The sequence below is a fragment of the Dromiciops gliroides genome, chromosome 1 (assembly GCF_019393635.1).
Source record: "Dromiciops gliroides isolate mDroGli1 chromosome 1, mDroGli1.pri, whole genome shotgun sequence".
NCBI classification, from domain to species: Eukaryota; Metazoa; Chordata; class Mammalia; order Microbiotheria; family Microbiotheriidae; genus Dromiciops; species Dromiciops gliroides.
The window spans coordinates 50,379,160-50,394,676 of record NC_057861.1 but is presented as its reverse complement, the minus strand read 5'-3'; the positions used below and the strand labels follow the sequence as shown (position 1 = coordinate 50,394,676).

The following is a 15,517-nucleotide window of genomic DNA, read 5'->3' as shown; positions in this document are numbered from 1 at the left end:
AGAGAGAGCCAAGAGCTGTGCTTGAAGGAGGCAGGGTGCAGGGAAGGACAGAGGCATGAACCTAGGGCATGAAATCCAGGCGTGGCAGGCAGCTCAAACAGATAGAGCTGGAGCACAGAGTCAGTGCCCGCCCAGCCTGGAGAGAGGCCTGGCAGCCTGAGTGTAACGCAGGAAGTTCAAGGCCAGAGGACTCTGCGTCTGCCCCAGCGCTGCCCCTCTGAGGTCACACACGACAGGGACAGTAGCCTTGCAGACACATCAAAGGAGGTCCCGAAGGGCTCCAGGGAGGCTCCATCATCTGTGCCTCTGGCAGCTCCAGGAAATCCTGCCTCTCTTCTTGGATGTGCTGGGGACGTGGACAGCCCTGACTCCCAGACAGCGCCTCACTCCCGTGTCCTCGGGCCAGGAAGATGTGTCACAGCCACAAGAGCCAGAGTTCTTGGAACGGCTGGGGGAGGCTGGGTCACCCTTGGGGGGGAGGCTCAGAGCCTCCCAACTGCCCCCAGAATGGTCTTGGTTTACAGGATCTCATCTCTAACACTCATCCCCATCACTGATCCATTGGACTTCCGAGCTGGGAGGGGCCTCCCAGGACACACTAATCTTTGACAAGGCCTCCAGCCTCCACTGGAATACTTGCAGGGACAGAACTCCCTCCCTCCCTCCCTTCTTCCAGAGGCAGCCATCCCACTTTTGCACAGCTTGTCACAGCTGGGAAGCCATTGTAGATGAGGATGTGGAATCTGTGTCTTTTGTAATTTCCAGCCACTTGTCCAAGTCCTCTCCTCTGGGACCAAAAGGACCAGACTAACGCCTCTTTTCCTTTCCCAAGCGTTTAGCACAGTGTCTGGGGCACATAGTAGGTACTTAATGTTTGTTGATTGACTGACTGACCTCTTCCATAGGACAGCTCTTCAAACACCCGAAGGCAACTGTCTCCTCTTCTCCAGTCTAACCATCCAATTCCACCCACATCTTGTTATATGTGCACCGTGCTCTTCAGCTGACAGAACCCAGAGGGTCCCATCTGTTAGCTCCTCCCTGTGGCCCCTAATGTTAGGCAGGAATTTTTAGCACCTTCTATAAAGTGGAGAAACTGAGGCTCAGAGATGGGGAGGCCCTCTCCCAGGGGCCTCAGGTACACCCCCTGGCTCCAGCCCAAACATCTGTATTTACCCCACCAGGGAGGGGCCAGCAGAGAGATAATAAGGAGTCTCACGCCTGTTACCATGAGAACCAGCGGTTTGGGACGGACCCTAGACTGGGGTTAACATTTCCTGCCCCTCCCAAAGCGCAGAGTGCCAGGCTTCCTTTCAGTCTCGTCACAGACAGTTCACTCCTCTCCCGTTCTCACTTCCTCTTCAAGCCCAAGGTCAGCAACAGCTTCCCGGCCCTGGCCACAGGGGACTTCTTCCTACCCTGCCTAGATCTAGCTATCGAAACAACCTGGCCTGGAAGGTTGTGGACCGACAAGAGCTAATATAGGAACTGGGGCTAGGGATCACCAGGCTGAATGAAACAGCCCCTTGGGCAAAAGACCCAGGGAACCCCAGCCCTAGCAGAAGGCTTCAGGACCCTGGACAGATGTTATTTGCTGTAGCAGACTCACTGCAGGGTCACAGGCATAGACTGTCAGCTAGGAGGGCCCTCAGTACAGAGAATGTCAGGGTTGGGACAGCCCTTAGAACACAGGTTAGGGCTGGGAAGCCCACAGAGCCTACCTATTCCAGCCTTCTGACTAATATATACTGTTTCAATTCTCAAAGAGGCCCCATTTCTTCATTCCAAAGCAGGGGAGCACACACCCTCCCCCACGCCTCCAGAGAACTGCTTCCCACTCACTGTCAAAGTAGCTAGTGTCATCTTCTGCCTCCAGCTGCGGGATGAATTCTGCCTTTTGCCGCAGGAGGCCTGTCCAGTCGAGATTGTGGAAAAAGGGGTGCTGCTTCACCTCGTAGGCACCACCTGCAGGGGTACAGACTGGGGCTGTGACAGAGCATCCTCCTCCTAGGGGACCAATGAGCCCCACCACCGCCCCCATCCCCCAAGTCCCCTGCCTCTGTGAGCCCTTCCAGCCTCGTTCTCTGTAGCTCAAGTGGGCTGCTACCAATTCTCAGAAAGATTTTTGGAGTGGGGTGTTAAAAATCATTTCTTTTTAACAACCACCAGCTGCTGGTTTCTGTGTTTACGTACAGCACTGGGAGTTAAGGCGAACCAGGTAGAAAGGGAGTGTAGGAGGTGACCAGGTGGCAGGAGGGCAGGATGGAGCAGTGGTAGGAAAGACTGGGAGAGCCAAGGCAGAAGGGGAAAATATAAGTTCCTTGAGGAACACGCTGGTTTTTGGCTTTGTCCAGGCCAGTGCCTGCCACGCAGCAGGTACTGACAAATGCTTGTTGACTGACTGAAGGAGAAGCTGAGGAGACAGAGGGCCAATCTGCTGGTGTTTCAAGGAGAGCACATCAGGAGGCCCCTAGTTAAGTATCTGACTTCACATGGATCCTATTGCTTGCCTTCTCAAGAGCTGGGGGAGAGGTGGGTGGATGGGAAGGAGACAATGTGGAAGTCGACATTTTAAAAAATGAATGCTTAAAAAAATTTTAAGTGGAACTGAGAAATAGTTAATGACATTTTAAAATATTTTTTAAAAGGAGGGGAAATCAGCCTGAGTTGGCTGGGCAGGGGGCAGCCCTCAGGGTGGACGCTCAGTGGGAAGAAAAACACAGCTCAGGCCCAGCCTGCCCAGCAGGAAACCACAACTGGGGATGGGCCAGCAGAATCCATCTGGGGGGCAGGCCACCTGGCCTACGCCTTTGAGCCCAGAGCCCAGACTGCTGGACCAGCTTACAGAAACACAAGGTTGCTGTGGGCCCGGGGGAGGAGCAGCAGGGATCCACACCCAGGTCACGCACCGGTGCCTAATCGGTCCATGGGACTCTGCCTCAGCAGGTTTGTGATCAGGTCCTGGGCATCTGCGGGCAGCGCCTCATCTCCATCTGGCCAGATGATGTCATCTAAAAAAAAAGGGCCGGTTCACAGCAGGGCCGCCAACTGCCCCCAAGCCCTGTCTGAGAGCAGGAGTGCGTGCAGCGAGGGGCCAGAGGGAGGTCCCCCTCCCTACCCCCTTCCCCAGGGATCATGTTCTAGCACTGGAAGGAACACCAGAGGGCCTCAATTGAGGAAACTGATGCCCAGAGAGGGCCTTTCCCAGTAACACATAGCGCGATAGCATCAATGACCCCAAATCCAGTGTGTTTTCTGCTCAAGGCCAGAGTGGAGCTGTGATGAGACAGGATGCCCACCTCCTGATGGGGGAGGGCCTAGGGATGCAGAGTGAGCCATGTGCTTTTGGACACAGCCAGGGTGGGAATCTGCTGTCTACTTGTTACAGAGGCTTGGCTTTCTTTTTTTGTCAATTGGAGGAGGAGGCAGGAGAAAGATAAAATAAGTCTGTGTTAATTGAAAAAAATTGTTTGAAGTGCAAATCTTCCTCCTCCCTGGTCATCAGGCTGGAACCCAGGCCCAGACCGAAGGGCCGGGGTCAGAACATCATGGTGACTCAGACCCAGGTTTCCTGACTGCCCATCCCCAACTCCAGGCCCACGTCTCTGTGTAGCACCATAGGCCTCTCACATGAGCCTTCAGGGTGCTGGGGGAGAGCCCTAGTTGAGCCCCAAGCCCCAGAGGGAGACATACCGCTGATGACCTGACCGAAGAGCTCCTCTGGGGTGTCACCGAAGAACGGGACGCAGCCCACGAGAAATTCATAGAGGATGACGCCCATGGCCCACCAGTCCACTGGCTTCCCATAGCCTTGTCGGAAGATCACTTCAGGCGCGATGTACTCGGGGGTCCCGCAGACCTGGGAGGCAGGAGGAAGGAGAGATGCGCGGGTGAGGCCTGGCCTCTGGCGGGTGGGGCTCAGAGGACCGCTTGGCCGTTCAATCAGACAATAAGCATTTATTAGGCACTGACTGTGTGCCAGGCACTGTGCTAGGTGCTGAGGATACAGAGAAAGGCAAAAACAGGGTCCTGCCTTCAAAGAGCAATCAGTCTACGGGGGAAGAGAGCGTATATGTGGCTGGGATGGCCTAGACAGAGGGCAATTTCAGAAGGGCAGGTGCCAGGAGAGGCCTGCTGGGGTCAGCCCCGAGGCACCGCCTGTTGGCAGTGAGGGGGGCTGTGGCTGCAGCTCATCAGAAGCACTGTTCTTAGATTCTCTGGCCCGCAGGCAGTGACTGGGCCAGGGGTGGGCAGAGAGCCGGGTGCTTGAGTCAGCGGCCTCCTGAAGGACAGGGCCCAACTCTGCCCTCACAGGCCAGCATCCCCTCCGTGCCTGCTGCTCCGGCAAGCCTCCCGTTCTCTCCCCGGGGTCGATGAGCAGCCACAAGCAGCTGTCAGCGGCCAGCCCCTTCCTTATCTAGCCTGGCCTTGCTCAAGTTCCTGCACCTGGGCCTTTGGCCAGGCTGCCCTCTAGCCCTGGGATCCCTCCCCTCTATATCTGCATCCTCAGTCAAGACTCAGCTCACGTGCTCCCTCCTACCAGACACTGCGCATGAGGCGCCTCTACTCTCTCCTACCCTCAAAACCTGTTTTTCTAGACTTGTGTGCCTAACACAGCCTACGACACACAGCAGGCGCTTCATAAATGCTCACAGGCTTGGATGAATCAGGCTGGGCAGTGGGCAGGCAGGCAGGCAGGAAGCTTCCCGAGGGCTGTGGGCACTTGAGCTAGGCCTCGAAGGATGGAAAAAATGACGTCTGCTTTCCCAGAACCCTCTGGTGGTGGTCTCCTCACCCGCCACCCTCGCTGGCCACCTCCATGACCCCGTCCTGGGATCCTAACCCCTTTCCTCTCCAAACCTCTCGGGAAAACAGGAGACACTCACTTGCTTATCCACAAACTCCCGGGCGTCCTTCTCGATGTGCCCCTCGTACAGATTTGTGGTCATGCTCATCAGCCCGATCTTGGAAAGCCCGAAGTCCGTCAGCTTGATGTGGCCCAGCGAGGTGATTAAGAGGCTGCAACAGAGCAGTTGGGGTGGCGCCTGTCACCAAGGCTTGGCCAGAGAAGAGAGCCGAGGGCCAGGGCCAAGCAGGGCCCTACATACACCAGGGAAGCTGGGACTTTCCTGTGCTCGGGCCACCATTCCTCCTGTTCTCATGGAAAACCTGAGGCAGGGGCTCTGTCTCCGGGGATGGCTTAGAGAACAAAAGGACCTCGGACCACCAGGAACCAGGCACCTGCACTGCAGAGCCGGGAAGGACCTCAGGCATCCAGCCCAAGCTCCCACCCACTGCCACAGCCCTCATCCATACACAGTGTCTCTGCCCGGGGAATGAGGGAGTGGACACTGACCCCTGTATGATCCGGCCCAAGCTGCCACAGGATAAAACCCCCCTCCCGGGATTCAGCGGCCACCTCTAAAGCCATGCCCGTGGAGGTTTGCTCGGGGGCTCCGAGGCCCAAGAAGCATGGCTGGCTCCCCCTACTTCCCTTTCTGTCTTCCCTAGCGGGAAGCTCTCAGTGACCCTCAGGCCCAACCACAGAAACCAAACTGAGCCCGGGTGCCCAACAACACCCATTTCTCAATTCCTTTTGCTGTTTTTCCCCTCAGTGCCCTGTCAGGCACATTCTGCCAGAAGCAGGTGGGGCGTAAGGATGCCCACAGAGGAGAAAACAAGGACAGGGATGGAAGCTCTTGGCTGGTGCGGCTCAGGGCTGGGGGGAATTAAAGCAATGTCACATTCACCCAAGCACAAAGGGCTCCTCCCCTTACCCCTGTCATCCCGTGGGAAGAGTGAGCACAGGATTTTAGAGGGAAGAAGGAAGGGGCTTTCAGAGCCAGAAGCAAGGAGCAGGCTCAGAGCCCAACAGCGAGGCGGGGGCAGGGCAGGGGCAAAACCTAGAACCCCACAGTCCAGCTTAGGACCCTATCCCCTACAAGAAGAACAGGGACAACTCGGGGAGGAGGGACTCGATAGGCCAGAAAGGAAGTGAGGTGCCCAAGGCCACACCCCAAGTCACCAATAAGATCTGGGTCTGGGGCGCCGATTCTTCCCCACGAGGATGAGAATAAGGTGAACAGGAGCTAGAACCTGAGAGCCTGGGTTTAGATTCTGGTCTTGCTCTTCCTAACTGTGTGACCCTGAGTAAGTCACTTCCCCGACAGGGGCCTCGGTTTCCTCATCTGTGAAGTGGGGGGCTGCCGTCTCTCGGCTCTGGGGCCCTCGTAGGAGTTGCCCCCTGCAGACCACCCCCACCAGTCCCCGCCACAGCTCTTGCCTCTCCGATGCTTTCCCTCCCGGCCCTGGCCTCCTCTTACTTGTCTGGCTTGAGGTCCCGGTGCACAATGCCATAGTTGTGTAGATACTCCAAAGCTAGCACAGTCTCTGCAAAGTACATCCGGGCCATGTCCACAGGGAGGGGGCCCATATTCTTCAGCAGCGTGGCGCAGTCCCCACCTGCAGGAAGACCAAGCACCAGAGGGATGAGGCACGACCCGGCCTCCACTGGGAAGAGGGAAACCAGACGAGCAAAGCTCTCCTTGGCCCCTTGACTCAGAGCCTTCCACATAGGCCTCACCCAGGAGAGGTCTGACAAATGAGGGAATGAGCTGAGCCGGCCACAGAGAATGACTGAGGGAGGCAGGGAAGCCAGAGCCAGTGAAGGAAGCCAGGAGCTCAGCCCTCTGCTAAAATCTTTGGCACAGCACTCTGTCATCCAATTGGCTTGAAACCCAGAATGAAAGGACTCGGGATAGGAGTGGGGGCTTAGAACATGGAATGTCAGAGCTGGGAAGGGTCTTAAAACACAAAATGTTGGGGCAGCTAAGTGGCGCAGTGGATAAAGCACCGGCCCTGGATTCAGGAGGACCTGAGTTCAAATCTGGCCTCAGACACTTGACACTGGCTGTGTGACCCTGGGCAAGCCACTTCTCCCACAAAAAAAAAACCAAACCAAAAAACAAAAAAACCCCACAAAATGTTGGCACAAGGAGGGGTACTTAGAGACCACCCGGTCTAACCCCTTAATCCTCACAGATGGGGAAACTGAGGCCCAGAGAGATGAAGGGATTCACCCAGTAACGCAGAAAGTCTGGAGGAGAGCTGGGAGGGGAACCTGGGATTCTTGACCCAAAGGGCAGAGGTCCCACCACCGCCTCTAGCTGCCCCAGTACTGACCTTCCACATACTCCATGACCATGCAGAGGTGCCTGCGGGTCTCAAAGGAGCAGAACATACTGACGACAAAGGGGTTCTCGGCAAAGGTGAGGATGTCACGCTCCACAAACACTTGCTGGATCTGGTTCCGGAGCACTAAGTTCTGCTTGTTGATCTTTTTGATAGCGAAGCGCTGGCGGGTCTCCCGGTGCCTGACTAGGTACACAGCTCTGGTGGGGGAAAAGAGAGGATGAAGGGCATGATGGTGGAAAGCCTCCCGGCCCTGACAAGCTACCTTCAAAGGGCCTTTCCAACCGTGACTGTCTATGTTCTATGTTTATAGGTCCTGTTGGGCTCCAACATTCTGGGTTCTAAGGTCCTCCCAGGGCCCTCCCAGCTCTGCCATCCTGTGTTCTAAGGGCCTTCCCTGCTCTGCCATCCTGTGTTCTAAGGGCCCTCCCAGCTCTGCCATCCTGTGTTCTAAGGGCCTTCCCTGCTCTGCCATCCTGTGTTCTAAGGGCCCTCCCTGCTCTGCCATCCTGTATTCTAAGGGCCCTCCCAGCTCTGCTATCCTGAGTTCTAAGGGCCCTCCCTGCTCTGCCATCCTGTGTTCTAAGGGCCCTCCCTGCTCTGCCATCCTGTATTCTAAGGGCCCTCCCTGCTCTGCTATCCTGAGTTCTAAGGGCCCTCCTGGTTCTGACATTCCACGTTCTGCAGATAAAGCTCAAAGCATCTTGCTCCAGCAGCCTCTCTGGCCTGCCCTGGCAGAGAAGCCCAATGAACTAATTACTTCTCAGCCCTCGGGCCAAGGACATTGGTGCCCATAGTTCAGGTGGTGAAACTATGTCCCCCACTTACCCGTATGCCCCGTTGCTGATCAGCTTGATAGTTTCAAAGTCGCTCTCACAGGGTTTCCTCCGGGAGGGGACGGTGAGACACCGGTTCTGAAGAGAGCCGAGAGAAATTGGAGGGGGCTCCTCAGCCTCTGGTCTACCTGGGGAGAGGCACTCTCTGCCTGAGAGCCCCAAGAAATCATCTCCCTTGACCTAGGAACCCTGAGGAGCTGAAAGGAGAGGTAGGCCAACCCATGCCTTGCCTCAGAGAGCAGAGACGGCTCAAGACCAACAAACTTGGCAGTCAGAGGATCAGGGTTCAAATCCTGGCTCTGCCCCATGTGAACTTGGGGAGTCACTTCATTCCCCTTCCAGCTCCGGATTTGGGATCCTATGACTCAGGTTCCAGAGCTGAGTCACCGCTCCCACAACTTGAAAGCCTCTGGGCAAACTGCTTCACTGGTACAGTGAGAGAGGGTGAAACTGCCTTCAAGGCTCCAATAAACCCTCCTAGAGACCATTTGGTGGGGATATGGGAAGATTCAAGGAAGATTCTAAGTAATCAGCCCCACGGGAAGGCTAGGAGGTCATGAGGCCCCTGTCACTGAAGATCAGAGTCAAAGAGCTTGAGTCAGAAAAGATCCAACCGATACCCAAAAGGATCCTCTCGGAGCCCGTCACCCGGTGTGTCGGCTGGGCCTCCCAGCTGATCAGCGTGCCGAGCAGGGTCCCTCCTGCCGTGCTGGCACCAAACCATTAACTACCACTGTTTGAGTCTGGCCCCTGACAAATTCTGCTTCTCTGTCATCTATCATCCAACAACTGCCCGTTCCATCGTCCAGTCCCCATCTTGCCATGCCCTGTTTGGGATGGAGGCCCCATGCTGCTTCTGTGACTGCTGCTTTCCCTTCTAGAGAGAGGTTCACCAGCAAATCTCCATCCCTCTCTCCATAAAAATGCTTATTATTATTTAAAAAAAATTTTTTTTTATGGGGCAATGGGGTTAAGTGACTTGCCCAGGGTCACACAGCTAGTAAGTGTTAAGTGTCTGAGGCCGGATTTGAACTCAGGAACTCCTGAATCCAGGGCCGGTGCTTTATCCACTGCGCCACCTAGCCGCCCCAATGCTTATTATTATTAAAGAAAGTTTTGAGTTTCAATTTTTATACCCTGTTACCTCCTTCCCCTCACCCCTCCCTCCCTGAGGTGGTAAGCAATCAGATATAGGCTATACGTGCGCAATTATGTAAGACATTACCATATTAGCCATTTTGTATAAGAAAACTTGAATAAAGTGAAAAATAGCATGCTTCAGTCTATTCCATCAATATCAGTTCTTTCTTTGGAGGTGGAGAGTATCCTCCATCATTAGTCCTTTGGGAATGTCTTAGATCACTGTATAGCTGAGAATAGTTAATATTCACAAACAATATTACTGTCACTGTGCACAACTGTTCTCCTGGTTCTGCTCTCCTCACTATACATCAATTCATACAAGTCTTTCCAGAACTTTCTGAAGTCACCCTGCTTGTCATTTCTTATAGCACAATAATATTTCATCACCATCATATACCACAGCTTGTTTAGCCATTCCCCAATCAATGAGCATTCCTTTGATTTCCAATTCTTAGCCACCACAAAAAGAGCTGCCAGCCATCTCTTTAACAATCCATTCTAGAGTTTCACTGGTCTAGAGTGTGTAGAACCTGTTCTCTTCCTTTAAAGAAAAAACCAGGACCAATTTATTTCCAAACAAGAGATAGAGAATATTATGAAATGCAAGATGGAAGACTTTGATTACATTAAATTAAAAAGTTTTTTACAAACAGAAGCAATGCAGCCAAAATTAGAAGGGAGGCAGAAAACTGGGAAACAATTTTTACAGCCAGCATTTCTGATAAAGGCCTCATTTCTAAAATATATAGGGAACTAAATCAAATTTATAAGAATGGAAGTCATTCCCCAATTGAAAAATGGTCAAAGGATATGAACAGGTAGTTGTCTGATGAAGAAATCAAAGCTATCTATTGTCATATGAAAAAATGCTCTAAATCACTACTGATCAGAGAAATGCAAATTAAAGCAACTCTGAGGTACCACCTTGCACCTATCAGATTAGTTAATGTGACAAAAAAGGAAAATAATAAATGTTGGAGAAGCTATGGAAAAATTGGAAGACTAATGCATTGTTGGTGGAGCTGTGAACTGATCCAACCATTCTGGAGAGCAATTTGGAACTATGCCAAAAGGGCTATGGGACTGTTCATACCCTTTGACCCAGTGGTACCAATGCTAGGTCTGTATCCCAAAGAGATCACAGAAAAGGGAAAAGGACCCATTTGTACAAAAATATTTATAGCAGCTCTCTTTGTGGTGGCAAAAAATTGGAAACTGAGGGAATGCACATCAACTGGGAATGGCTAAACAAGTTGTGGTATATGAATGTAATGTAATACTATTGTGCTGTAAGAAACAATGAGCAGGAGGAGTTCAGAGAAACCTGGAAGGACTTACATGAACTGATGCTGAGTGAGAGGAACAGAACCAGGAGAACACTGTGCACAGTAACAGCAATACTGTGTGATGAACAATGGGGATAGACTTGGTTCTTCTCAGCAGTGCAACAATCCAAAACAGTTTCAAAGAACTCATGATAGAAAATGTTCTCAACATCCAGAAAAAAGAAGTGTGAATTATGAATGCAGATTGAACCATACGGCTTCTACTTTTGGACTGTTTTTTTTTTTTTCCTTCTTGTTTGAGGTTTTTCCTTTGTGCTCTGATTCATCTTTCACAAGATGACTAATGTAGAAATACGTTTAATGTGATTGTACATGTACAACCTATATCAGACTGCTTTCCGTCTTGGGGAGGAGGGAGAGAAGGAGGGGGGGAGAAAAAAAAATTGGAACTAAAAACCCAGTGAAAACAAATGTTGAAAACTATCCTTATATGTAATATGTAACTGGAAAATAATAAAATAATTTAAAAAAATACCCAGGAGTACACTTAGCTTTCCCAATCTCATGGCACCCTGGGGTTTTCCATGATCTTTTTTTTTTTTTAGTTTTTTTTTCAACAAACATTTATTTTCTTTTTCATTTACATGCAAGGGTAGTTTTCAACATTCATTTTCATAAGATTTAGTGTACTAAATTTTTTTCCCTCCCTCCCTCCCTCCCTTTCCTCCCCATGATCTTTTCAAGTATCACCGACTGTAACTCAGTCATTACATGTGCCAGCCCTTTCAAGGATTCAAGCAGAGCCAGATGACTAGTTTGCAAGGGCTTCCATAAAAGGGGAGTCCTTCCCCTCACTCCCTACACCTGCCATGATGCCTGGTCTATGACTCAAGTCCCTCCATGGCAGGAATCTGTTGCCCACTCCACTTAGATCCTAGGCCGCAGCCATGTTTCACTTCCACGGCTCAGACCTCTCCACACTGGCTGTCCCAGTCCCTACCACCTTTTTCCAGTTCTGGAAATCCAAGTAATCAAATCAAAGAAACAGAAGCAATGAAATCAACTGTCCTTGTTTCCAGAAAGAGTCTCAATCAACTTCCCTGTAACTCTCCAAACCAACATATCTCTTCCCACTGACACTCCACCATGTGTACGTGTCTCCTTCCAGTATACAGTAAGTATTTACAGTAATTAAGTGTTTAATAAAGGCTTTTTCAGTTGGACATTCATTAAGCACCTATTATGTCTGCACAAAGGACAGGCCTGGAAAAGTGCATCTCAGTACCATAAGCATGGAAATGGCTGAATCTCTGGGAGCTGATGAGATCGGCAAGGGAGAAGAGAACCCCTAAAGTCCCTCCTGACTCCAGGATTCCAGAGCCCCTTGGCATTTCTCCAACTGACAAGTTACAAGAGGCTGCCTTCTTTCCTCAAGTCCTCTGCTGAAGCCGCATTTCACACCAGCTCCCACCTTCCTGGCTTCTCCAGCCAGAGCAGCTCCCCAAGAGGGGGTACTTACTTGCCTTTCCCCCACAGCCCCACTGGAGACTCTGGACTCTTCTCCCAGTGCAAGCGTCCTAAGCCTGGGCTCCTGTGGTAACAACCAGCTAGCCATCCCTCCCTCCCACCACAGCAAACCAGGGGAACTCTGGTCCCTGCCCTGCAGAGGCTCAGACAGGGACTGAGTTCCCTTCAAAGGAAGAAGGCGCCAGGCGAAGGTTGTCACAATGTTCACAAAGGCAATGCCCCCTTTTACAACGTCTGGAGCACCCCCCACTGTCCACTAGCTACCTCTGAGAGGGAGATCCCATCACAATCAATGGTCGCTCACAATGGTAGGTCAACTCTAGGCTGGCAAAGTACTATTACATTTATTACAACCTTGAGAGGTAAGGACTATTATCCCCATTTGCCTTGGCCAGGTCATACACTAGCAAGGCTGTCTTGGCAAGATTAGATCTCAGGTTTTCCTGACCCCAACCCATTCTGCTTCGCCTAGCCAGTGGAAGTTTGCCAGCGGCCACGGGTAATGCCCAGACACACCAATCCCTCCCTCGTTCAATATTCCCCCACCTCTGATCCTCCCTTGGTACTGGGCCTTGGCACCAGTGAGGACTGACTCTTGAAGCCAGGGCCTGGCACACTCACCTCTGATGGGTCTCCAGCATCAGGTGCAGTTGAGGAACCAGCATCCAGAGGACCCAGCTGTTCCATCTCTGGAGAGGCAAAGACAGAGTGAGGGAAGGAGGGAGGTCTGGCTTGAGATGGGGTGGGCAGGGGAATGCTGGCTCAGGCCTGGGGAGAACCCAAGGAGAGGCTGTCCTCTCATGCCAATCCCAGCTCTGTGGGTGAGCCTGCGGCTCGCTTGGTGCCTCCCTAGGTAGGGCAGGAATCACCAGACACTACAGTTGGCTGGAGGGTGGAGGGCAGCCTCCCACCTAAGACCCATGAAGGATGCCTCTTCCACAAAGCTCGGTGGAGATGGCCCCACTTATCATCTCTGTCATTCTGGACAAGTCAACCTCCTTCCCTGGAGGTCAAGTGACAGGGTTAGACTAAATCTGAGACAAGTAGCCCCCAAAATTCCCCTTGCTGCCTGAATCAGATTACAATGGAATTGGGAAATGTATAATAAAATAAATAAAAATACAATACAACATAGCTAATGTCCATTTGTAGTTTTCTAAGTGATCTCTTCCTATTTTGAGTTTGATACCACCAGCCTGGGGGACCTTGGAGGTCCCTTCCTGCTCCTCAGGCAGGCCTATCAACTTCCCCTCCAAGTTCCGCAGTCTATAAAATAAGGGGGTTGGAACAGATGGTCTGTAAGACCCCTCCTAGCTCTGACTTTGTGGTTTTTTTTTTTTTTTAGTGAGGCAATTGGGGTTAAGTGACTTGCCCAGGGTCACACAGCTAGTAAGTGTTAAGTGTCGGAGGCCGGATTTGAACTCAGGTACTCCTGAATCCAGGGCCGGTGCTTTATCCACTGTGCCACCTAGCCATCCCGACTTTCTGTGTTCTAAGGGCCCTCCCTGCTCTGAAGTTTTTTTTTTTTTTAAGTGAGGCAATTGGGGTTAATTGACTTTCCCAGGGTCACACAGCTAGTAAGTGTTAAGTGTCTGAGGCCGGATTTGAACTCAGGTCCTCCTGAATCCAGGGCCGGTGCTCTATCCACTGCGCCACCTAGCTGCCCCCTGAAGTTCTTTTCTAAGGGTGCTCTCAGCTCTGTCCTCCTGTGTTCTAAGAATCTTTCCAGCTCTTAAGTTCTGTGTTCTAAGGGCCCTCCTAGCTTTGACTTTCCAGCCTTCTAATTACCCCCTAGATAACTGGCTGGTAAGTCCTCAGTGACACGAGGCCTAGAAGTCTCAGGATGAAAGCACCCCAATCTTTTGCTCAGGGGAAGGATGCCGGGAAGTGAAGTATCCTAGCACCAAGCAGTTAGCCGCCTACATATCACATCTGCTTAGCACAGGGTTCTTGGCATACACCCAGGAAGCTTCTTCCCCCTCCTCTTCCCCGCCCCCATCACCTGGAAGTTTCCAGGGACTGAGCTTCCTTGAAAAATAGCAACGTCTGCAGTGGATAAAGCACTGGCCTTGGATTCAGGAGGACCTGAGTTCAAATACAGCCTCAGACACTTGACACTTACTAGCTGTGTGACCTCGGGCAAGTCACTTAACCCTCATTGCCTTGCAAAAAAAAAAAAAAGTGCCATAGAGAAAAATAGCAACGTCTGTGGGGAGTGGTAGACTAAGGGCTGAAGGGGCCTCAGAGGTCAGCTGGCTCAACCAACTGCCTTGGTTGCTTCTCCTCCAGCCTGTGAGCCACGTGCAGAAGCCCCTTATTCCCAAAAGAATACAAAACGCATGGTAATGACACAAGCTCATTACACAGCACTGCAGATCATGCAAAGGGCCTTCCACAGCTCAGCTCTTGGGTCTCACAATAAGCTGGAGAGGCGGGCCCTGGGGCAAATGCTGTGTCCATTCTACAGATGAGGCCCGAGCAGCTGAGGTGAGAGCCCAGGGTCGGACTGAGGATCTGAACCCGGGTCTTCCTGACTCTCACCCCACCAGGCAGGAGGTGACCCCTCTGACTTCACTAGGATAGAGGCTCAAGTTCTTCAGCCTCTCCCTCTCTACGGGCTCTTGCCCCTTTGCCTACAAACATGCTCCTAAAAGAGACTTCCCTTGACTATTCCAGCCATCTCCCTTTCTCTGCCCCTCTCTTTCCTGCTAAATTTATTGAAAAAGTTGGCTACACTGAGGGAGGCCCTTAGAACAGAGAATATCAGAGCTGGGAGGGCCCTTAGAACCCAGGATGTCAGAGCTGGAAGGGCCCTTAGAACAGAGAATATGAGAGCTGAGAGGGCCCTTAGAACCCAGAATGTCAGATCTGGAAGGGCCCTTAGAACAGAGAATATCAGAGCTGAGAGGGCCCTTAAACTCAGAATGTCAGAGTTGGGAAAGCCCTTAGATCCCAGAAAAACAGAGCAGGAGGGCCTCAGAACCTAGACTATAGAAGGGCACAGTTAGTAGGAACTAGCAATTCTGAGTCCAATTTGTTCATTTTACAAATGGAGAAACCAAGGACCAGAGACAGTGACTTGCCTGAGGCAAACAAGTAGCAAGGCCAAGACTAGCTCCCGGCCTTCTGCTGTTCAGAACTCCAGCGAGGGCTGCCTTGGTTTCCCCCACTTACCCTCCAGTGGGTCCTTGGTGAGGCCCAGCTGCCCAATGATGTATCGGGGAATGTCTGTCTTGATGCCCTGACCCACCCGGGCGTGTCCTTCCGCTGCTTCTAGGAGGTGGTAGAACTCTTCAGGATCAAATTCCTGGCAAGCAGGGTGGGGAGAACAGCTGGAATGGAACCCAATCTCCAACACCGATGCTCAAACCCACCGGGCAGATGCCAACAGAAGGGGGGCTGAGCCCTGAGCTAGGTACATCGTACTCAGGATCTGAAGGCTCTTGGCCCTAGCCAAGGGAAGACCCCAGTTGGGGTCCTTCCTGACACATACCAGCTGCGTGCCCGTGGGCAGGCTGCCTAACCTCTCCACAC

General features: G+C 52.1%; 1 protein-coding gene across 3 annotated transcripts in view; it reads right to left on the bottom strand.

Moving 5' to 3' along the window:
* MAST3 (microtubule associated serine/threonine kinase 3) overlaps positions 1–15,517 on the bottom strand; it is a 90,348-nt gene that overhangs the window by 23,240 nt on the left and 51,591 nt on the right. For all 3 annotated transcript variants that reach the window (XM_043970822.1, XM_043970801.1, XM_043970811.1), the window contains 9 exons: positions 15,158–15,290; positions 12,605–12,672; positions 8,020–8,105; positions 7,183–7,391; positions 6,324–6,462; positions 4,887–5,019; positions 3,694–3,859; positions 2,910–3,011; positions 1,843–1,965 (listed from right to left, as the gene is read on the bottom strand). In XM_043970822.1, the coding sequence (XP_043826757.1) occupies positions 1,843–1,965; positions 2,910–3,011; positions 3,694–3,859; positions 4,887–5,019; positions 6,324–6,462; positions 7,183–7,391; positions 8,020–8,105; positions 12,605–12,672; positions 15,158–15,290 (1,159 nt within the window). The remainder of the gene's footprint in view (positions 1–1,842; positions 1,966–2,909; positions 3,012–3,693; positions 3,860–4,886; positions 5,020–6,323; positions 6,463–7,182; positions 7,392–8,019; positions 8,106–12,604; positions 12,673–15,157; positions 15,291–15,517) is intronic.